This window comes from Ixodes scapularis, unplaced genomic scaffold (genome assembly GCF_016920785.2).
Source record: "Ixodes scapularis isolate PalLabHiFi unplaced genomic scaffold, ASM1692078v2 PGA_scaffold1__304_contigs__length_218370807, whole genome shotgun sequence".
In the NCBI taxonomy this organism is placed as follows: Eukaryota; Metazoa; Arthropoda; class Arachnida; order Ixodida; family Ixodidae; genus Ixodes; species Ixodes scapularis.
Window position 1 is genome coordinate 89,656,483 of NW_024609846.1, and position 23,568 is coordinate 89,680,050.

Consider the following 23,568-nt stretch of genomic DNA (forward strand, 5'->3'; position numbering starts at 1 on the left):
GATGACTTCCCGTTATTCGCCTTCCCGGGAATCCCCTTTCAGCTGTGCCGGATCTTGAGGCGAGATGCCCGGCGAGAATGGAAGTCCTGTGTGCGCGCCGAGGGCTGGCCAGGATGGATTCGAGTCGAATCCTCCGAAATCGGCTGAACGACTTTTCTCAGATCCGGATCAAGATCTGGAGTGGGAGCTAACCTAAACCGACGTGGAATATTTCCGTCTCGATCCCGATCGCCCTATGAAATAGGCGCGCTCCAGAAAATTCGATTCCGGCGCTTTCCAAAACGACTAGTGGAATTAGCCATTAGAATGCAACCTCACCGAACTGTCCATGGGGTTGCTATAGTCGTTACTATTTCCTTTCGTCCTCAGTCACAGCGGTGCCGAATATAGTTTGCGGGACGAAAATATAATATAACTTTTCAACATGGAATATGCGAACAAATATGGGGTGGTGGTGTGGGCAGAAAGGCGCACGTTTTGCGTGGCGCAAACGTAGCAGAGTGAGTTTCTACAAGTTCCCGAATGACTCGAAGGCGCAGACGGTGGATAATATCTGGATCGAAGAGAATGGTCGCCTCGCATGGACGACCATTTGTGCGACAAGCACTTTCTTGAAGGTAAGTGTGGCTTCCATTTCAATTTTCGTCTCTAGGCATGCTTGTGTGCAGGGAAACTGTTGTCGGTTCGAGAACACCCAGGTTATGTTCCCACGGTGTTCGCGCACAAAGCACCTGCCAAGCGCTTGTCGGTGACTCGTAGCGAGCCACCGACGGGTGGTGCTACCAGGCGGATGAAGATCGGCGGCAGAACGGACAAAGCCTTACCTTTTGTCGTGCCTTTCGGTCATGAGGTAAGAAAAAAAGTGAAAGCCGTTTACAACTCCCTGTAACACCGAATTAGAGCGCAGCTCTAGTGGAGGAGGAGGGAAGGGTACTGTGGGGGGGGGGGTGAAGTGACCGGGGGGGTCACGTGACCTTGGGGGTCACGTGACGATGCCGATAATGTCATCAGTGACGTCACTGATGACGTCATCAGTGACGATGACGATGCGGACTCCGAGGACGTCATCAGCGATGATGACGATGACGATGCGGATGTCGGTGACGTCATCTGTGACGATGACGATGCGGATGCCGGTGACGTCATCAGTGACGTCACTGATGACGCGATCAGTGATGATGACGATGACGATGCGGATGCCGGTGACGTCATCAGTGACGTCACTGATGACAATGACGATACGGATGCCGGTGACGTCATCAGTGACGATGACGTCATCGGGGAGGTCACGTGACCTCGAGGGGTGTCACGTGACTTCGGGGGGGGAGGGGGTCACGTGACCTCGGGGGGGGGGGGGGGGTCACGTGATCTTTGGGGTGACCTTGGAGGTCACGTGACCTTGGGATGACCTTGGGGGGTCTCGTGACCTTGGGGTGACCTTGGTTACGCCGACGCCGACGCCGCTCAAGCCGGGAACGGGCCCCTAAGAGCTGCGCTCTAAAAATGAAAGGCGTTTACAAATCTCTGTAATGCGAAATTAGAGCACAGCCCTTGAGGAGGAGAAGGGAGGACCTGTGCCCTTCCCCTCCTCCTCTGCTCCCGCGCCACCCCTTCTTTCTTCCTCCTTTTCCCATCCTCTTCTCCTCCTCTTCTTCTTCTCCGTACCCACACTGGACAATTGACGCCACGTGGTCTCAATACCCATTCAGTTTCCCAGCTAAATTTAGTGGAGAAAATTACGTCATATGACTTCGTGTCGCGTTACCCATAAACAAGTTTAGTTGCTCCGCTAGATTTAGCGGGAAATTTGATATCACGTGACATCAACACCAATTCAATTTCCCGCTGAATTTAGCGGGGCGGTTAAGCCGATGACCACGGCGACGTCGCTATACGTGAAAACGGGCGCCTAAGAGCTGCGCTCTAAAATATGACACCTTAACTGAAGGACGCTGTGTGTATTTAATCAATTAATGAATACAATTGCGCAGGCCCACAGTCTGCTGATCCCGCCGGCAGAGCGGAAACCGGTTCGAAGTAATCGTAGGCCTCGAGAGACTTGTACGCCTGCACCGTATCGGCCGTTTTCATATCCTCTATATCATATACATTTGCTTCGGCTTTATTTACGTGGGTGTTCTTCTCCATTTTCTCTAAAGAATTCCAAAACATCGACGCGTAAACGTCAAATTAACACAAAAAGCAAGTTCTAAGAATGATCCAATGGTGCGTGTCTGACGTTTCAAAATGGGTGGCATACATATGTTTCCTACCAAGCGTCACCCAAAGTCATAAAATATCGATCGAACTGCCACGCAAGTGTTTTATTCAAAGTGGATGCTGCAGTCGGCTCATATTTATGCTTTACACTCTAAAAAAGAGGTCCGTGCGTCTACTTTCCCGCACAACACTCGGAGAGCCAATCACCGCAACTTACAGAGGCAGCTCAGCAAATGACGATGCTGACAAATATGTTTGGACCAAAAAACGCAGTCTGAGTTGCGACATTAAGCAATGCAAGCGTGACATTTTGCATTACTTAATGTCACAACTCAAACTGCGTTTTTTGGTGTATACATATGTTTCGGCATCGTCATTCGCTGGGCTGCCTCCATAAGCTGCGGTGATTGGCTCTCCGAGTGATGTTCGGGAAAGTAGACGCACTGGCTTTTTTTGCAGTGATGGCCCGGCATACACATCGGCACGGGGCAGGCAACAATTCGTTTGGCCGTTAAAAAAAAGTGCTATTAGATGCGATTTCTTTTTTCTAATGGTGAAGGGAGTTTTTGTTTTAAATTCAACAGTTACCGGCGCTGTAAGTAGGGGTCAGCATGGATCTGGTGCAGCATGTAGACGTGCCGCACCCATATTTATATCGTTTGACAGACTGCTCATATACTCTTTTGGCGTTTAATTTACGCTTTTCTTTGTTATTTGCACAAGCACAGACACCGCAATGCTGTCCTATTAGCTCCGTCCTCGAATATAACAAAGTACGCGAAACAAGCCGATAACCAAATAAAATGGCGCACAATAGTGCCTGCAAGGCTACTCCGCTATATATGCTGCGCACATGCAAACCCGACCGTTTCTAACAGTCCCTTCGGGGGATCAGACGACGTTTTGAGAGAAAGGATAAGCGTTGAGCCAAGTTGAGCTCTGGTCTGAAGGGATCCTCTATCTCTCTCTCTCTCTCTCCCTCTTTCACTCTTTCTCTCGCTGTCTTTCTCTCTCTCCCTCTCTACTTTTTTAATAAAATTGTTTATGAACATTGGCTTTTTGTCTGACACTGAAAATTGCATTTGAAAAACACAAAATACGTGAAAAAAAAAATCACTCCATTCCAAAATACCCTTAAGTTTGAATGAAAATAGACCCCGAAAAAACAAAACCCTACTCGAAACGTAACGTGAGAAAACCAATAAGCAAAAGGTCCTTTGTGAATGGGTTTCGACTCGTCTAATGGCGTTACTTACGTTAAAGGCTTCCTTGATGCCTCCGTTGTCTGCGATGTTCTCACCCTGTGTGTTCACGCCGTTTATCTGTACGAGGGGAGGGGGGGCTCGGGTCAGGTCGCCACTATGACAGCGACTCTAAACGTGATGAGTGCGTCGCCTCCCCCTCAGAGCAGAGGACAAGTCAGGTTTCAAAAAGCCCCGGGAAGACAAAAAATAAATACATTTATTATTGAGAGTTAAGCTTTCTTAAGACGAAGCCATCTCAGAACGTGTGACTGAAAACTGCAGTCGCACGGATACTCAAAGTCACAGCAAAGTAGATAGTTAGATGTTAAAAGCTTAGGGCTGCCACACTCTCCACAACTTTCATTTATTTTTCCTCTCTCCAGACTTTGAGAATATTTATACGTCGACAAGTTCATATAGTCTGAGGACTTGCTGGTACTGGTTAAACACTTTGTCGGGATAATTTAGAGAGCCAATTGCAGTCAATCTCATAGATAACGAGGTCCATGGGAATGGCAAAAAATGTTCGTTGCACAAGTAAAGCATTCCCAGAGTTTTGAACAAAAATTAGAACATGCGCAACCGAAATACGAGTACGTCTACCGCGTAGTGGCAAACTTGCGCAATATACGCTCCCATGAGACTAAGCTTAGGTGCAGTATGGAAGTGAAAACATTGCCACATGAAGCGCATGTGCAGGCCCCAATCGTTGGGCACAGCCGTTTACATTCTGAGAGGCGGATGGGTGTAGCTTGCGGCCGGCAAAATCTAGCTCGAACAATAAAACCCCGCAATAACACCAAATGGAGATGAGTTTTCTTTTAGCCGCTCTGAACATGCCGCATTAGTATTTCGTTAGGCCTGTAATTGATCACTGCATTCAAAGACCTCGCACTTTTAGAGCGCAGCTCTTAGGCGCCCGCTTTCGGCTTGAATGGCGCGCGCGCGCGGTGCATTATGGGAAATGTTTCATAATGCATCACGCGGGGGGGGGGGGGGGGGGAGGAGGAGGGAAAAGGATGCAAAGGAGGGGTAGCCCTCCCCTCAGTACCCTTCCCTCCTCCTCCTCAAGAGCTGCGCTCCTATTCGGCGTTACAGGGGGTTGTAAACGCCTTTCATTTTTATCATCTTCAATAAGAATAGTTGCAAATTAGCTCGTCCTGTTTGCCTCTCCGTCTTCGTATTCGTGTTTATTGTGCGCTTTGACTACTTTTCAAAAAATGAAAGACGCTTACAATTCTTTGTAATGCCGAATTAGGTCCCAGCTCTTGCGAAAGAGGAGGGGAGGGTATGGACCCTGCAACACCTCCGTACCTTCCCCTCCTCCTCTCCTGCTCCTCTCCCATTTAGCGGGAACTTTTTGCTACATTTCCTGCTAAACATAGCGGGGAAATTTTTCCGCTAAATTTTGAGGGGAGTTATTTCCGTCATATTTAGAGGGGAAATTTACCTATAAAGCAAAGCGCGGTCACGCCAGTGTCAACGCTGCTCAAGCCGGAAGAAATTGCCTAAAAGCTGCGATCTAAAAATAAAAAAAAGAGCTGCGCATGTGCAGTTAGACGCGCTTTGTGGAAAGGAGTATGCTACGTACTCATGTATTTAAAGAATAATATCAATTTCGAAATCCACCACCGAAGCGGCGTGAATACTCATAATAAACACAACGGCTCTCACGTTCAAGGTGCCTTCGGCTACCGTGTAGTTCCCGTACTGCTCCACGATGCACTGAGCCCTCTGGCGGAACTTGAGGTCTGTCTCGGGCTCCCACCAGTTCAGATTGTTGCCGTCCTTGTCGAACTGACGCCCTGTGCAGCCGACGCCCATGAGGACGAGTGAACGTCAGAGCAGGGGACACCAGCTCAGAGCCTGCCCCGATTTCTTGTGAAAAGAACCTGCCTGAACCGACTGTGGTCAACTACACCTAAAATAATCAAAGCCCGTTCATGTCTACGTCAGCACAGTGAGATGGAGGGCAGACACTGATTGGACAAGAGCGCTACGTCAGTGTTCGGTAGGGACTCGGGTCCAGTGAATGCGCCGAAGGACATTCGGTGTCGAGCTCTGGACTACAGTTGCTTAGCTGGCGCCATCCAAGAGGGATGACGTTACGTGGAGTTAGAGGAGGCTGCTCACAGGCTTTCATAATCTAGTTGGTGTTGGCTTAACGTGACCACGTACCTTCATCGTCGAAGCCGTGCGTAATTTCGTGGCCAATGATAGAGCCAATCGCGCCGTAATTCAGGTAGCTAGGGGAAAGGAGATGGGTTAGGTAGGGGCATTTCGACGACAGCTGAAAAAAAAATTGTCTCACCTGGGTCGATCTTTCGAGAAGAAGACTCCCTGTAGGATGCCGGCTGGGAGCCCTGTACGCAAAGAAACAAGTGTTCGTCTTTCGCCAAACTTCATGAGATATGCGAGACCGCTAGTTGAACATAAATATTGTCCAATATTGTGCAAAAATTATGCCACGTTGCCACTTTGCTTTGCCTAATGCTGTACCGGTGATGGTAATCGGATAGTCGCAATATATACCTATTTGCGACTATCCGATTACTTTCAATATTACTATGCTGTTCGGGTCACATTGCCATGAAACGTTTAGACTGACTGCACGCTCGACCTTGGTTATGGTCTCATCGGTTAGCCAAAGACTGCTAGTCGTCACGTCTCCTAAACTAAACAATTGTATGGAACCGCCCTAACATTCCGGCTGAGGTCACAGTTCCGTAATAATTATACTTTCTCCTCGGTACTGGTGGATCAATTATGTCCAAAGAAGATTTTAACGGGAACGAATTGCTTATATAGAGTATATTCACGCGCGAGGAGTGAACTCAGGGTGCATCACAGTCTTTACGTCCGTGGCAGCAGACATCCACGGCCGCACGGGTCGGATTTACGGAGCAAATCTTTCCCTGGTTCAGGGAACACCGCACTTTGCATCTTGAGTACGGTGTCGAGCATGATTATCAGCTGTCGCACCAAGACGCAGTCGAAAGAGAAGAAAGAGAAGAGCAAGATTGCGGTCTCCCGTTTTCTCTTTCTTTTTGTATCTTGCGGGAGAACAAACACGCGTGTGCGAGAAGACTCGGCTGCTTTCTATGAGAACGTAAATGACGCCTCAACAGAAAATATCAACTAGCGTCTGGATAAAAGGAGTGTTTTCAAGACAATTCGTCTCGTGAAAACTTCGGCACAGTTTGCTTTTGTTCGACATTATAAGCCGAGCATCTGTTCGAAAATGCGTCTTTGGCGCATTGGAATGCAAGGGCACCAATTAAAGGGCAACACAGACAACGCTCAGGAAGCGTGTGATGACGAGCTGGACAAGCGCACGCCGTCATTGGTTAAGGTCGGAGGTAAACAAGAGCACGTGGGCGCGTTTGGGGGGTAAACAAACGCAAGACGTGTGCAAGGAGCAAACGAACTTACAGCTCGTTTAAACACATCTCGAAAGTCAAGTGCCGATTATTAGAAGATCGGAACCGCAGTACAATGGCGGTACAACTGATATCGTGGAACGTGCAAGTCATTCTAAAAGATAGCAAACGTCGGTGCGCCGCAAACGCTATAGTCGGTGACATGTTATGGGTAAAGTGGACGCTCCTCCAACACCGCTTAGAAGATAAGGCCGTAGTGTTGACGTTTTGGAGTCACCAGCAAAGGCCAACGCTGGACATCGAAAAAAAATTGGGGTGTCTGTATGTTTATACTGCCTAGAACTTACTCCGCCTCAACGGGCAACTTGTCTCCCAGCTGTTGATGAGAAATTTGGCCCGTCCAGTACAATCGCTAGCCTGGCGTCTTTAATGTGCACCACGCAGTAGTGATACACGACTGCACGCCGGTACGATCCTCATTCAAACAGAAACGGGCAGGGGTGGGGAGTAAACCCAGGATCCCTGGGTTCTGCAGCGCGAGCTTTCGCTCCACGTGCTCCAAGCTTGTTTGCGCCGCTGGACACCGATTGGAAACCAGTGCTGCGTCGGCGCTCGGCTTCGGGTCAAGTTTGCGGCGAACGTTGAAGCAATCGTCGTGTCCAATTTCTACCCACCGTTGGCCTTCGCTGTTGAGGCTATCTCATTCAGCACTACGGCTTTGTTATCTAAGACGTGTTGACTTCTCCCACCTCTTTCCACTTAACGCACGTTAGTCAATCGCGATCTAACAGACCGAAAGCGGCGGAGCGGCAGACTCGAGTCTTTTGCACTTTCGAGTTTGTACTTTCACGATTGTAAGAACCAGAAATGCACAACCTCACACTGTTTTTTTAGACTGCCTCTTGGCGCGGTAGCTGACCATCAGGCACGACACCGTACTTGAACTAGAACGGCCTAGAGAGTTGCAGTGGGGTCACGGGTCGGCTTGGTCTGATGCGTTTGATGTCGATGCGGCAGTGGCGCTGTAAGCGTTTCCTCCTGAAACTTTCCAGCGCGCATTGGCCAGACCTGGGACCCTAATCTCGACACTTGGCGGAAAAGTCGGCAAAAAATTCGGTGGCTATGATTGGCCGGCGCCAAGCCCAAGTGTGGCGTTGGCCAGTCGCGGCCGCCAGATTTCTCGCCGTCGTTTTCGCCAAGGGTCCAGCTTAGGGCCCCACACTCTAAAAGAAGTCTGTGCGTCTACTTTCCCGCAAAACACTCGGAGAGCCAATCAGCGCAACTTACGGAGGCAGCTCAGCGAATGACGATGCCGAAAAATATGTTAAGACATTGCAGTCTGAGCTGTGAAAACGTCACGCTTGCATTGCTTAATGTCACAACTCAGACTGCATTTTTTGGTCTAAACAGATGTTTCGGCATTGTCATTCGCTGAGCTACTTCCGTAAAATCCGCTGATTGGTTCTTCGAGTGTTGTGCGTGAAAGTAGACGCACATACTTTTTTTAGAGTGCAGGTCGGTATAGGCGGCTCTTATCGCCCTTATCAATCGCCGGCAGCGGGCGGACCAATCGCGGGCAGCGGGCGGGGAAGGTTTCAGGACGAATCTACTTCTGCGCCTCCGTCGTTTTCGACATCGGCCGCTTCAGCGCAATGCACGGGGGAGATAGGGAGGTGAGCCCACTACCCAGCTTGTAGGGCACTGTACTTTCACTGTAAAGTGCTTTGTCGCCTGAACCGCAGAAAGATTCCCTGCGTGGCGCACCGTGCGGCGCTGGTGTCTGCAGTTGCGGACTCCAAGTGTTTTTCATTGATAAAAATGCCACATTCGTCGTCAACGTCAGCTCTTGTTTTCATAATATTGTTGCCGAAGGAAACGGATGGGCAAGCGTAAACCCGAAACGAAAGGTTTAATCAACGAACTTGTGCCAAAAACAAAAAAAAGAATGAACATCCAGAGAGCAGCAGCGAGTATCAAAGACGGTGGCAGCAAGTGACGAAAAGTCTGCGTAATAGATGGATAGCGCAAGAGCGCGAGAGGCTGTCGTTGTCAGCCGAGTGAGTCGGCAAGGTCGCGCTGGGCTCCTCACTCGGTATCTCGGACATTCGAGCCTCGAACATTTGGGGTGAGAGTAAACGCAAATCTTCTAGAGTTATGGTATCGTTCCTTCTCGTTCTTCATGACCAAGGCAAGATTAGGTGTATAGTGGACTCCAGCTCAAAGGGAAATTTGGTATTTCTCATTTATCTTTTCATCTAGGTAACGTCGAGTCAGTGGCGTAGTAACGGGGGGGGGGGGGGGGGGGGGTCCTGGGCCCCGGTTACCAGGAGTCTCACTCACGAGGGGGGGGGGGGTGCCACTTATGGCGGCAATCCCCCCGGCTTGACTGGTTCGTAAGTGGCAAAGAATTTGTAAACGCATGACGTCACCACTCTTCCATCACGAACGTGTCTGGTGCAGAATCGCAAAACTGGCTTGGCTCGCGCAAAGTCATCGCGCACCGGAGAAAAAACAAGCGCGGAAAGGGCGGGAGCACTCGAGAAAGAGCTGTGCCCGGGCACGCCGAGCTAACGCCACCTAGTCTTCGCCAAACCCAGCGCAACACGACGCTGGCTTGCGCCGACCACGGCCGGACTGCGCCGAGACAGCAAGAGAAGGCGCCAGACGAAGAAGAAAGAAATCACACGAAGGTCTTACACGAAGGGAGTCGCGGAGAGAGGGTAAACGTGTTGGGTAAACTCTCAAAGTGTCGTCTCCCTCACCCCGAGGGGGAAGTGCCGAGAGGAGGTGCTGGCGAAAGGCTTCTGCTCAGCAAGCTCCCTCGCTCTCTGACCCCGCCGTAAGCTACAGGCAACCTGCAATGCAGTTTGGTAGGGAGGCTCCCTACAGTTTGGCGCTGCACGTTGCGCCATCTAGCGGCTACAAAATAATGAAACTGGGTAGGCCAGGACTACGGCGGGGCTGCGGACGGGCGCATCCAGAAACCACGTGTGAATGTTGCGTTTCGCATCGGCGTTAGCTTTTTTGGAACCGTTTTTCGTAAAAGTAAGTCACGTCTCTATAACCTCAGCGGGTTCCTGTGACATCTCGCCTACTCCTAGAGTTCCCCCAAAAAGTAAACGTTGCTACTGCTGCATGAAAGACGGCCACAGTCGCGAAGGTGACTCAAGCGTCGAACTTCACCGCTTCCCCAGTTTCCCTTCGAGATCTTGGGAAGCGACACGGCAACAGAACTGTTGAGGGGGAAGTGAACGAAAATCTGTGTGCAGGCTTGGAAAGTGGTCGGACGAACTCATTGCAGACTACTCGGCAAAATAACATATTTATACAAGTTGTATTACGAGTCGCTTTGACAGCCACATAGGGAAATACGATAGGAACAATCGGACCAATTGTTGCTCGCTGTGACGTCGACAATCGGGCGATCAGGTCTTCAGGCGAAAGACCTGTCGGCCCGTTCCGGCACTCCTAATGCCGTTCGGCACGCGTAGTCGCAACCAAAACCTTCCAAACCTGTGAGTTTTCAAAAAGTGGATTTTCGTAGTACAAAGTTTTGTTTGTTTCAGCAACGAAAGTTAATGCTAAGTGTGGTAACAAAGGTGAAGGCGTGCAGAAAGCAGAATGCTAAAGTTTTTCTTTATAAAAATCTCGTGCGAAGCGTAAATATCCTTCTTACACGTAGCACACTTTGTTGTCTGTCGCCACTTTACACCAGGCTTTGCAGTGTGCGTACGGTTCTGTAGCATGCAAAGTTCGGTTCTAATTACCCAAATTTTATTCTAGTGTGTGTGGGCGTCGGGAGGAGAGGACGGCGAGCGAGGCGCGAGTGGGGGCCAGCCGGCGAGAAAAGAGGAAGAGCGTGCTGCACGAGGCTGGAGCCGGGCAGAAACGATAGAGCCGTTCTGGCTGGTCTGGTCCATAGCGATTCCCGGGAGCATTCCACCAACGAAGTTCGGATCAGGACCGGCGGAAGCGGCGAACCCTGACCATACTGGCCTAGTACATGACGATCCCGGAATGGTTTCGCAGCGAGACTCTGGCTGTGATAGCCCGGAACAACTAGCCTACGCAGCACTGGCGTGGGAAGGGCGATCCGCAGGCCTGGACACGGGCTCCGACTGTGAGCTTTGAACGACGGGCGAGTCCGGACTGCCGGTTCTTGAAGCCGGGCAACCGGGATGTACAATAAACCTATTCGCTGCCTTCTCGTTGCGTTGTGTCACTTCCTGGGAGACGAGCGAAGCACAGACCGATCGGGCGGCCACAAGCAGTGAAGACAACTCAAACCGGTCTCCAAATGACGACTCTAGAATATTCTCTCGACACTTGGACCTATCAAGGCTCCTGATGGTTTAAAAAAACCGCATAAAAGAACCAGGGACATGGAACGCAGGTGCACACGGGGACTCCTGAAATCGGGGTCGCCGCCGCTCGCAACGGCCCGACGGGCAAACTGGCCGCCCCATTAACAGAGACGGCTCCGCTTGTGGCGCTGAATGCAGTACTCTCGTGGCGCCGCCTGGCCATTGCCGGCTGCCTATAGAAGCGCGTCGCTCGCCGTCGGGAGGCGGTCACAATGTAGTGTTCTGGCAAGTGAATTCGTAATGTTGTGACGGCGACGGCGTTTCCCTGTTGCCACAGCGTGCCATTGACACCAAGCCTCACTGAAGTTTATGACGAGTTCACCGGTCATGATGACGAAATCGTTATGGAGATCATCCGACTGCGAAGGCACCTGAAAGCCGCTGGGAAGCATCCTAATGAGACAAAAACTTGGAATGCAAAGCAGTTTCTAGAATTTATTGCCAAATGGAGCTTTTTCGAGACCCTTCCAAACCTGACTGTTATATTTCGCTTGTTCCTCACCATTTGTGTTTCAGTTGCCTCATGCGAAAGGAACTTTTCCAAGCTAAATAAAGCTAATCAAAACGTATCTGCGCTCCACCATGAGCGATGAAAGGCTCTCAAACCTGCCGATACTGTCCATAGAAAAAGAACGTGTCAAAAACATAAATTTTACAACAGTAATCAATAACTTTGCAGAAGCCAAGTGTCGGCGAAAGAACTTATGAAGAAATTGAATGTTCAGCTTTCGTGACACAAATGCTCAATATAAAAAAACAAACAAAAAAAACAACAAAAAACTTCATGTGTTTTCATTATGTGTACATAATTAAATAAAAAAAAACTGTTTGCTGGCTAACCCTGTATTTATTATTTCATTATCGCTGCGTGACCTCGTGTCGCGGTTATGGCTTTTAGCTTTGCGGTCTCGGGGGGGGGGGGGGGGGACAAAAGACCTGAGGGCCCCGGGTGCCAGATGGTCTAGCTACGCCAAAGCGTCGAGCTCTCAAACTTTCGCGTTTTCTCCCAACCTGGTCACATTTTCACGGAGTGTTGGCGTCCTGCGATGCATAGCTCATGGACGCGGGCCGGAAACCAAGGTTCTCTTTTTTCAAGACACCCGTTATATATCTGTAAATGCGTGGCTTTAGTCAGGTACAGATTAAGAAAAATGCTAGAGGGAAGGGAAGGATGAGGAGGTGGAAGCAGACTGAACGCTGAAGACAGGAGGAGGTTTTCTCCTCTTTTCTCCAGTGTTTCGTCTGCTTCTTCCTCCTCAACCTCTCTTTCGCTCAAAAACTTTTCTTAACTTGTAACTGACTACTGCAGCCTCTTTTTTTGTTGTCCCTTACCAACTATTGCTTAAAAATTCGACGGTACAACAAACTGCATTTGGCAATTATTAACGGGCCATAGATGTATTCATATATTTTTCTGAGCGCCTCACTTTCTGCGAACCAACGGAAGTATTCTGAGGTCCGGGCTTTCTCTTTTAGCGTAAACTGCGACCATTCGAGCACTAAGGCACAATGACCAGTGAAGCGACAACCGCCCACCCGCGACGCAGCACTCACTGATGCAGTTCTCCACGTCGGAGTAGTAGGCGTCTACCACAGCAACCTGGGCGAATCTCTTCCACTCGCCCTTGATGTGCGGCTTTCGCAGATGCCCATAGCCGTAGTCCGTGTACCACTTGCGCAGCCGCATGACGTTCTGGAAGTACGTGTCGGGTTGCAGCGTCACGTTGCTGTAGTGCTCCTCCACGAGAGCGTCCTTCAGCAACTCCTCCGGGTAGCCGATGTACGGCTGGATGGCCAGGGCCTTTGCCCGTGCGCGCTGCCGCGTCTGCTCGTCCATCCAGTTGATGTCTTCCAGGATGGACATAAACTCTTTCATGATGAAGTTGACCATATCCAGTGCTGCGCCCTTGCTCTCCTCCTGGAAGAAGTGCCGCACGTAGAGCGAGGACAACGCGATGCCCAGGTAGCCCGTGAGCGAGCCCATGCACTGCTCCCAGCGGGCCATCTCGCGGGTCTCGCCCGTCAGTACACTGCCGAACTCCTGGAGTCGCTCGCGCCAAGGCTTGCCTAGCGTAGCGTACGACTGGAGCACCACCCACCACACCATGTAGTTAGCGACGGTGCGCGCCGGCGTGCGCAGGATTAGAGACTCGAACTGCTGCACGAACTTGGGCACGACCACGATGATGGGCTCGTCAGGGGTCACCTTGTCGACAAGCAGCGAGTTGAAGTAGCGGTCCCAGTCGATCTGCGTGTGTACCGCGGGAGAAGTTTGGGAACTAAACGGGAATTTTCGTGAAATCTGCTTTCGGGACCGTGATTTTCGTAAACGAGTCCGGACGCAGTGGTCCTTTGCCGTCATATGTAGGTTTTGCGACGAGCGATCAGGTTTTCAAATTCACTTATAAAATTTTAGACATTTGTTCAGAGAGTTGATGAAACTATCTCTTGGTCCGCTCAGAAACTTCAAGCTGACGGTGAAGTCAGACAAAGGCCTTCAGATAATAAATAATCTAGTTAGTTTATTACATTTTTCTATTTACTGAGGCACTGCATGAAACTAAGCAGTGTGGGTGGTTACCTCCAATAGTGACCGAAATTATGAATCATTTTTGTCACATTACAATCACAAAAGCGGATAAATAACAGAATAGCGTGCTGTCGTTTTTCTGCCTAAAGAAGGGTTCACACTGCGTTAGTTCACGCAGTCCGTTTAATTATGTTACATTACGTTACGAAAGCTTATAAGGGCTGGTTCACACATCACCGTTTTCTTATTGCTCAATATGTTCAGCACTAGTCACAAAAACGTTCGCGTCTCGAGTGTCGCGTGCCAGGCTACCTTTTTGAACTGGTAGACAGGCTAAATACGAAGCACATATGTCCGAGTGACTTGTACGTAAGCTCTAGTAAAATAGTGATTTGAGCGAGTTGGTACTTCAACATGATAAAACAGAGCACAGAACACGGAGGAAGAGAAAAGGACAGGTGGAACGAAAAAGCGCTGTTTTATCATGATCATGATGTGCGTAAGCTTTCGTAACGTAACATAACATAGGAACACGGACGTAAAAAAATTGTCCGCTCACGCCTCGAGTCACCGGGAAATCTGTGCTTCATAGTAAGCGTGGTTGCCAGTTCAACGAGATAGCCTGGCACGCCACATTCGAGACATGATTGTTTCGGTGATTTATACGTAACGTAAGTAAACGTAAGAAAACAGTGCTCTCTGAGCCAGACTTTATTTATGCAGAAGATATTTGGAAAAGGCTCACATTAAAGTTCTTTTTACGCTTCTGGCAAACCGTTTCCCAAACTTCTTTCAGTGCATTTTGTTTCCGCCGCCTGGTGTTGACGTTTTCTACGTTCGCAAGAGAACTATTTTCCAAGCTTCGTGCTTTCACTATACTTTATCATGTTGATCTCACCAGCCAATTTCGATACGGCATCGCTGCCGGCATGCACTGTGGGAACTGCACCCTTTGTGCACGTGCAACAGCCCGGCTGCAGGTCTGCGCGAGCCGAGCACGCAACGGCACGAGCTTTCTCGTGCACTGGCGGTTTTCTCGTGTGGACTATAGGTACAGTGTACTAGAATACTTGGGTAGTGTTGGGACCGAAGGGGCTCGCCTGAAGCGCGTGGTATTGATCGCGACAGGTGTCGCGTCCGGCGCTTTATCCGGAAGGTGTGCGCATGCGCGGCTGCACGCGCGAAAATATGAATCTTTGGTGCCGCTTTGGTGGAGTGCACATAGGATTTCTGATACAGCTACGACCTGCCAGCGGTCGTACCGCGGCATCGATTACGCTGCGGCACGATCGTTCAATGTATTGGACGGTACAAGCTACATTACCCTTCCTTTACATAAAAACAATTGCGACTTTAAAGAAGCGGTTTCGGTTTGTCGGATGGTGAGCATTTTAAATGAAATGCCCATTTCCTTGGTCGCAAATGCCGAACATTAGATATTTGAGAGGGATATCTAAAACTCGGAAGCAGTTTTTTTTTCCTATCTTATTTTATAACGGAACGAAACGGCACATACTAAAGTTCGAGATTGTTTTAGTATCTTTTTAATACCCCAGGTTAACTTCTCTGTCTTCTTTTCTGCCCGTCCTCTTTTTCTTGACCTTAATCAGCTCGCTTCACTTGTCACTCATTGTTGTGTCCATTTATGCGACGAACCACCCAAGCGACGGTCTCAAAGGGGTGAGAATCTTCTATTTCTTCGTGGCTGCCACGACCATCCGGGAATCACCCGACGTTCACTTGTAAGAAATGGCTTATAAGCCGTGACAATTTTTATCACGTGTTTTAACATTTAACTTAAGTCCAAAAACTGAGACAATGTGGGCTGAACAAGTAATGCTTTATAAGATTGAAAGAAAGCAAGAAACTATTTCACATCATTTTGAGCAGAAAACATGAGCACACGTAGATCAGGTAAGGAAAAAGTTGTAATAGTTTACAGCACGGCATTTAGATAATGGCTACAATGTGCAAAGACGGTGAGAGTGCAGGCGAGCTGGTGGTAGCTAATCATGTCGTATTACACCTGAGACAAAGACGTTCTCTGTGTCTGTTCCTTCTACTGAAAGTTTTTCCGATTTCTTCCACCGCAGTCTCAGGTGTAATACGACATGATTACAATGTGCAGCGCATACATGGTTACAATATGCAGCGCATTATCCTCTTGAGGGTAAACCATCTGAAACCTACACGCTCACAACAATACATTTAACCGACAGCTGCTTTCTGACAACCCGGTAAGTCTCGCCTGAGCTGGATATTCGAAGGGAAACACCCATGGTTCCACAGGGGGCGTATCTGGTTCACGCAGACATTCAGGGTGTTTTTGCTTTATTCTTTACAGAACTTTACATATTTTACAAAAAAAGGATGTGGCAGATATGTGGATGCCGTCTTTCGTTATATCTGTAGGGCTCGGCGGACAATGAAGGGGTGAATAACCGTTGCAATGTTTAATAATGAACCAAGATCTGTTAGTTAACTTGTTTATTAACGGCTTAATTGGCCATGGTGCAATTGCAGTTTTAAAAGGAGTCATTATTAAATTCAAACATAATTTCGACAATTCGCGAAAAGGCAACGAGGTTCGCAAAATCAATCGTAAAAGTTTGCCTTTCTTCGCTTGATTCAGAAACCGCGTTATGAAAATAATACGTAGAATAGTAACTTAGTCGTCTTGATGTGTGGCGCCGGCGAGTCCACCGAAGAAACGCTGTCGAGTTAGTGACGAGGGGACAGAAACAACTGCGTTATTCTTCTAGGCATCAATATCAGCACAACCTCATCCGCGCTTTCAGCGCGCAGTTTTTTTAATTAAGTGAAGAAAGGCAAAATATTAGCGATGAATATCTCAGGACAGAACGAGCGGGTTGGTAGAGATAATTAAGCTTGAGGAAGAAACGAAAATGGACGGACAAACACAGCAAAAACGAACGCCTTGTTACTTTCGCTCAAAACTCGTTGTTTGTTCGCGAACTTTTTAAATTAGGTTGGCCTTTAATGATGGCTCCCTTTAAGCTGCAATTGCAACGTGGCCCATCAAACATTTCATTAACCCTTTGCCTACCGCAAAAATTAAAAAAAAAGAAGATTTGAAAATACCGATTTTTTTTACGTGCCCTATACTCTGTTTCACCTTGTGTTGTACCGCAGGAAAGGCTACAAGCCCGAGCTCCTTGCTCTAGTGCACATCTCGGCGGCACGAGCTCCCGTGCACCAAGGGCAGCTGCCAACGCTATGAGCTCGCGCTCCTAGCTTTCGCTACATGCACCGCTCAAAGAGAAAAAAGAAAAAAAGAAAAAAGGCGGGCTGCGCGAGCCGGATAACTCGACTACAGCGCCGCCACGAACTGTCAATACACGCGCCCTCACGAGCTCCCGTTGCCGAGCCGCTCCGATCCCAACACTACCCAAGTATTCTAGTACACTGTAGTGTTGGGACCGAAGGGGCTCGCCTGAAGCGCGTGGTATTGATCGCGACGGGTGTCGTGTCCGGCGCCTTATCCGGAAGGTGTGCGCATGCGCGGCTGCACGCGCGAAAATATGAATCTTTGGTGCCGCTTTGGTGGAGTGCACGTAGGATTTCTGATACAGCTACGACCTGCCAGCGGTCGTACCGCGGCATCAATTACGCTGCGGCACGATCGTTAGCAACATGATGCTTCAATGTATTGGACGGTACAAGCTACATTACCCTTCGTTTACATAAAAACAATTGCGACTTTAAAGAAGCGGTTTCGGTTTGTCGGATGATGAGCATTTTAAATGAAATGCCCATTTCCTTGGTCGCAAATGCCGAACATTAGATATTTGAAAGGGATATCTAAAACTCAGAAGCAGTTTTTTTTTTTTTTTCCTATCTTATTTTATAACGGAACGAAACGGCACATACTAAAGTTCGAGATTGTTTTAGTGTGTTTTTAATACCCCAGGTTAACTTCTCTGTCTTCTTTTCTGCCCGTCCTCTTTTTCTTGACCTTAATCAGCTCGCTTCACTTGTCACTCATTCTTGTGTCCATTTATGCGACGAACCACCCAAGCGACGGTCTCAAAGGGGTGAGAATCTTCTATTTCTTCGTGGCTGCCACGACCATCCGAGAATCACCCGACGTTCACTTGTAAGAAATGGCTTATAAGCCGTGACAATTTTTATCACGCGTTTTAACATTTAAGTCCAAAAACTGAGACAATGTGGGCTGAACAAGTAATGCTTTATAAGATTCAAGGAAAACAAGAAACTATCTCACATCATTTTGAGCAGAAAACATGAGCACACGTAGATCAGGCAAGGAAAAAGTTGTAATAGTTTACAGCACGGCATTGAAATAATGGCTACAATGTGCAGCGCACACATGGTTACAATATGCAGCGTATTATCCTCTTGAGGGTAAACCATCTGAAACCTACACGCTCACAACAATACATTTAACCGACAGCTGCTTTTTGACAACCAGGTAAGTCTCGCCTGAGCTGGGTATTCGAAGGGAAACGCCCATGGTTCCACAGGGGGCGTATCTGGTTCACGCAGACATTCAGGGTGTTTTTGTTTTATTCTTTACAGAACTTTCCATATTTTACAAAAAAAAAAAAGGATGTGGCAGATATGTGGATGCCGTCTTTCGTTATATCTGTAGGGCTCGGTGGACAATGAATGAGTGAACAGCCGTTGCAATGTTTAATAATGAACCAAGATCTGTTAGTTAACTTGTTTATTAACGGCTTAATTGGCCATGGTGCAATTGCAGTTTTAAAAGGAATCATTATTAAAGGCAAACACAATTTCGACAATTCGCGAAAAGGCCAACGAGGTTCGCAAAATTAATCGTAAAAGTTTGCCTTTCTTCGCTTGATTCAGAAACCGCGTTATGAAAATAATACGTAGAATAGTAACTTAGTCGTCTTGATGTGTGGCGCCGGCGAGTCCACCGAAGAAACGCTGTCGAGTTAGTGACAAGGGGACAGAAAAAACTGCGTCATTCTTCTACGCTTCAATATCAGCACAACCTCATTCGCGCTTTCAGCGTGCAGTTTTTTTAATTAAGTGAAGAAAGGCAAAATTTTAGCGATGAATATCTCAGGACAGAACGAGCGGGTTGGTAGAGATAATTAAGCTTGAGGAAGAAACGAAAATGGACGGACAAACACAACAAAAACGAACGCCTTGTTACTTTCGCTCAAAGCTCGTTGTTTGTTCGCGAACTTTTTTAAATTAGTTTGGCCTTTAATGATGGCTCCCTTTAAAGCTGCAATTGCAACATGGCCCATCAAACATTTCATTAACCCTTTGCCTACCGCAAAAATTAAAGAAAAAAAAAGATTTGAAAATACCGATTTTTTTTACGTGCCCTATACTCTGTTTCACCTTGTGTTGTACCGCAGGAAAGGCTACAAGCGCGAGCTCCTTGCTCTAGGGCACATCTCAGCGGCACGAGCTCCCGTGCACCAAGGGCAGCTGCCAACGCTATGAGCTCGCGCTCCTAGTTTTCGCTACATGCACCGCTCAAAGAGAAAAAGAAAAAAAGAAAAAAAACGGCGGGCGCCGCCACGAACTGTCAATACACGCGCCCTCACGAGCTCCCGTTGCCGAGCCGCTCCGGTCCCAACACTACCCAAGTATTCTAGTACACTGTACCCCTCCGGTCCCAACACTACCCATGTGTCGGTGGTGCCCTCGTTTCGTTACCTTTTGTGACGTCATTACCTTGGGAACAACTAGTTCGATGGTGTTTGTAATGTGCATAGTGGAAGCCTGAAATCACAGCGCTCTCGAAGCAACACTGCCAACACCGTCAAAATTGAAGTTCTTACATTCCTCTTATTTCCGTTGATGAGACACCCTTTGCTGATGTCATAGTTAGCATTCGGCCGATTGTGGTGTGCCGACCACAGCGACGCTTTCAATCGCTCACGTCGCCAATAGCTATGGAGGCGTCCCGCTGGCGTGCGTGGATTGCTTAGTCAGAGTCTGCGCTCAGTTAGTTTGGTGCCGACTAATGAAGTACTCACCTAATGGCGAATTCCACTGGGCGTTTTGGAGCGCGCCGGGATCAGTTGACCGCATCCGGAATGGAGCACACGATCCAAACGGGGTCGCGCCGCCTACGGATCCCCAGTGGAACATGACCACTGCTCCGGGATCGGCGGATGCCATCCAGTCATTCAACCGCCCGGAAATCTCCTTTCCGCGGCCGCCGCGGTCATTTCGAAGACGTTTTCGCAATCGCGGCGCTAACACGTGTTCGACGCACGAGCGGCAGAAATGGCTCAGGCGCTTCTAGCGAAGATTGCCGGAATGCCCGTAGCGCGGCAAGTACCTTCTTTTCTCCTTCCTGGAAAACGAACCGGCTGTCGAGCCAAGGGGTAAGCAAGCGGCCATTACGAATTCTTTTGATGTCGAAACAACCTAGGAGCCCAGCCCGCGACGTGCTTCTTCTTCTGAGGTGAGATGGGCGATATCAGGCGAGATGCCCCACGAGAAAGGAAGTCACGTGTGTGCGCCGAGGGCTGGCCCGGCTAGCTTCCGGTTGAATCTGCCGAAATCATAGGAGCGACTTTTCTCGGATTCAGATTGAGATCTGGAGTTGGAGCTAATCCAAAACGACCAGTGAAACACGTCGGTCTCGATCTCGATCGCCCAGTGAAACAGGCTCGCTCCAGAAAAGTCGATGCCGGCACGCTCCAAAACGACCTGTGGAATTCGCCATAAGAAATATCATGCACGTACCTGTGGTGCGAGCTTCTTAAGCCCGTTCAGGGGCATCTTGTTGTACAGCTTGCTCATGTTGCGCCTCTCTTCGCGTGGCAACGAATACTGCAAAAAGAAAAGAGTCAATATAATATAAGCTCCCTCTCTGTAAAAAATAGGGCAAAAAAAACTTGCCAGTGTCAACGGCGGACGGCGAGGCAGACGATCGAGTGTGAGGCGGGGCGCGTTTGGCGCACGTTTTGGTTGATGGCTCTACCTACTTATCGAGACTGCTCGCAACGACCGTGGTCTAGTAAAAAGATCGTTATCTTGTTATAATGTATCTTAATTTTTGGTTTAAAAAAAACAAAAAACTTTCAGCCTTTCCATTTTGGTGAGGAAGAAAGACCAGCGAAGCTGTACCATGGTGGGAATGAAGTAATGGCCGGCCGGAAGTCGGCAAACCAGAGTGGAAAGGCTCGAAAGGTTGCTGCCGTCGCTCATAGATGGCGGTAGGTGTCCAGAGTTCTGTGTCATCAGATCATTTGAGGACGGACACTATCCTGGGGAACCTAGCCTCAAGAACTCCGCTATAATAAATGCAAAAAAAAAAAACTTAAAGTGAAAAAAAAAGAAAACGCGGTTGCATAAGGACGGGGTTTTCGCTGCCAAACGGATTTCGTCTGCGTGTCGACTGCTCTCTTTCGCCGGTTCCGACGCTGCTCCAGCGCCATCTATCAATACGTGCGCCACACGCTCCCCGTCACTCGATTTGGTCATCTGCGTCACCGTCCGCCGTAGACCCTGGCAAATTGTTTGACCTCATCTTTTTACAGAAGGAAAGATACGCTTTGTAATTTTACAAAATAAAACCGACCTGTGAAATACAGCTTTGACAAAATTTTAGACTGCTAGGTGCCGGGCCCCAATTTCGACGTCCCATTTTAGATCAAGCCTGGTCATTTCAGACACCCTATATATAGTCACTGACAGAAACGAAGGGTGTTGCGAGCCTCGTGTGTATTATTATCTCTCAGCAGCTAAGGAGCTTGTGCCACCTGCCAATAAGAACGTCGAAAAACAAACCACGAAGCAAATAGTTGGAATATAAGTTAGGGGGTTTCTTAAGGAGTCGGTGACTATAGTTTGCTTCACTTTATGTGCCAGCGAAGCCGAAGCTACAAGCATGAGTGTGCTGCCCTAAACGATGCTTTGATTTGCACGAGCGCATATTGGCGACTCCAGCGAAATCGATGCCGCGTAGCGGCAACGCGCAAGAAGCTCAGGAGAGGTGATCGTTTCGACTCGTCGTCTTCTATCGCTGCTTGGTTCTCGTGTGCAGCATAGAAACAAACATAGCTTCCAGCAATTATTTTGATGCTTCCGCCGTGTCATTCCTACGCACTGTCTAGAAGAAGGTTTTTTAGACGAAAAATGGCCTTGCTTTCATATATAACACCAATTTTACGCTGCAGTGCGTGCTGAACGACGCAAACGACCTCCTTTTGTGCCCCGTTTTGCCTGACCAGTGCGCCCCTTATATTTCGTTTGAGTTGCGAATACTCGGCAGGGACTGTGTGAAAGCCGGTTGCTCGATCACTCTTCTAGCCTCTGCTTCGCTCACACTTCATGTGAAACGGAGCACACAAGCACAGTCATCCATCGCTTATGGTTGCAAAAACCCCGAGACTGCGGGTAAACGACACAACACTAAAAAGTCTTATGCTCGCGTCCCACTAGAGCGACAGACAGAGACAAAAGACAGCGACAAGCCTCAAACCCATGCAGCATGCTCGTGATGGTATCTTTGGCAGGCGTTTAGTCGTTCGGTGCTCGCGACATAAGCACGAGCGATTGCAAGCCTGCCAAAGATACCCTCGCGTGCATTATGCTCGTGTTTGAGCATAGCCTCCGTTAGTCTACAAAGCGTCTCAAATCGCGAAAGAATCTGGTTTGAGGCTTGTCTTTGTCTTTTGTTCCTGTATGTCGCTCTAGTGGGACACGGGTATTAAAGACTTTTTAGTGTTGTGTCGTTTACCCGCAGTCTCGGGTTTTTTTCAACCATGTGCAATGTACACCAGCTCGTTTGCGCCCTTACTTTTAGAGCGCAGCTCTTAGGGGCCCGTTTCGGGCTTGAGCGGCGTCGCCGTCGCTGTCGCCGTCGGCGTAACCGCGCGGTGCATCATGGGAAATGTCCCATAATGCACCGCGCGAGCCCCCCACCGGGGTCACGTGACCCCCCGAGGTCACGTGACCCCCCGAAGTCACGTGACTCCCCTGAGGTCACGTGACCCCCTCCTCGAGGTCACGTGACCCCCTCCTCGAGGTCACGTGACCCCCACCGATGTCGCGTGACCCCCCGATGACGTCATCGTCTGATGACGTCACCAGCATCCACATCGTCATCGTCATCATCACTGATGACGTCACCGGCATCCACATCATCATCGTCATCATCGTCTGATGACGTCACCGGCATCCACATCGTCATCGTCATCATCACTGATGACGTCACCGGCATCCGCATCGTCATCGTCATCATCACGGATGACGTTACCGACATCCGCATTGTCATCGTCATCATCACTGATGACGTCATCGTCATCATCACTGATGTCGTCACCGGCATCCGCATCGTCATCGTCATCATCACTGATGACGTCATCAGCGACGTCACTGATGACGTCACCGACATTCGCATCGTCATCGTCATCATCACTGGTGAAGTCATCAGTGACGTCACTAATGACGTCATCGGTACCCGCATCGTCATCGTCACTGATGACGTCATCAGTGACGTCAGTGATGACATCATCGGCATTGGGGGTCACGTGACCCCCCCTGGTTAGTTTAACCCCCCCCCCCCAGTGCCCTTCCCTCCTCCTCCTCAAGAGCTGCGCTCTAATTCGGCGTTACAGGGAGTTGTAAGCGGCTTTCATTTTTTGTTCATCCATCGCTTCTCCGTGCAGCCTTATTCTACAGATAAGGCAAGGGGGTAATATAGCACTCGCGTACTCTAAGCATCAATACCCGAACTTCCGTTTAGTCAGCCCTTTAGCCAGTGGGAAGAACGGGCCAACACCTCCCAGGTAAAGAGGCCACAGCGTAGACGATTTGACGCCTCCTTCCAGAGGCCAGTGAGGGGC

At 49.1% G+C, this 23,568-nt stretch overlaps 1 protein-coding gene across 1 annotated transcript in view; it reads right to left on the bottom strand.

Annotated features, from left to right (window-relative positions):
• Positions 1-23,568, bottom strand: part of LOC120836840 (neprilysin-2-like) — a 91,005-nt gene that overhangs the window by 8,895 nt on the left and 58,542 nt on the right. The window contains exons 6-11 of the mRNA XM_040205923.1: positions 20,462-20,548; positions 12,763-13,456; positions 5,776-5,827; positions 5,643-5,710; positions 5,139-5,269; positions 3,477-3,542 (exon numbers count right to left, since the gene is read on the bottom strand). Of these exons, the coding sequence (XP_040061857.1) occupies positions 3,477-3,542; positions 5,139-5,269; positions 5,643-5,710; positions 5,776-5,827; positions 12,763-13,456; positions 20,462-20,548 (1,098 nt within the window). The remainder of the gene's footprint in view (positions 1-3,476; positions 3,543-5,138; positions 5,270-5,642; positions 5,711-5,775; positions 5,828-12,762; positions 13,457-20,461; positions 20,549-23,568) is intronic.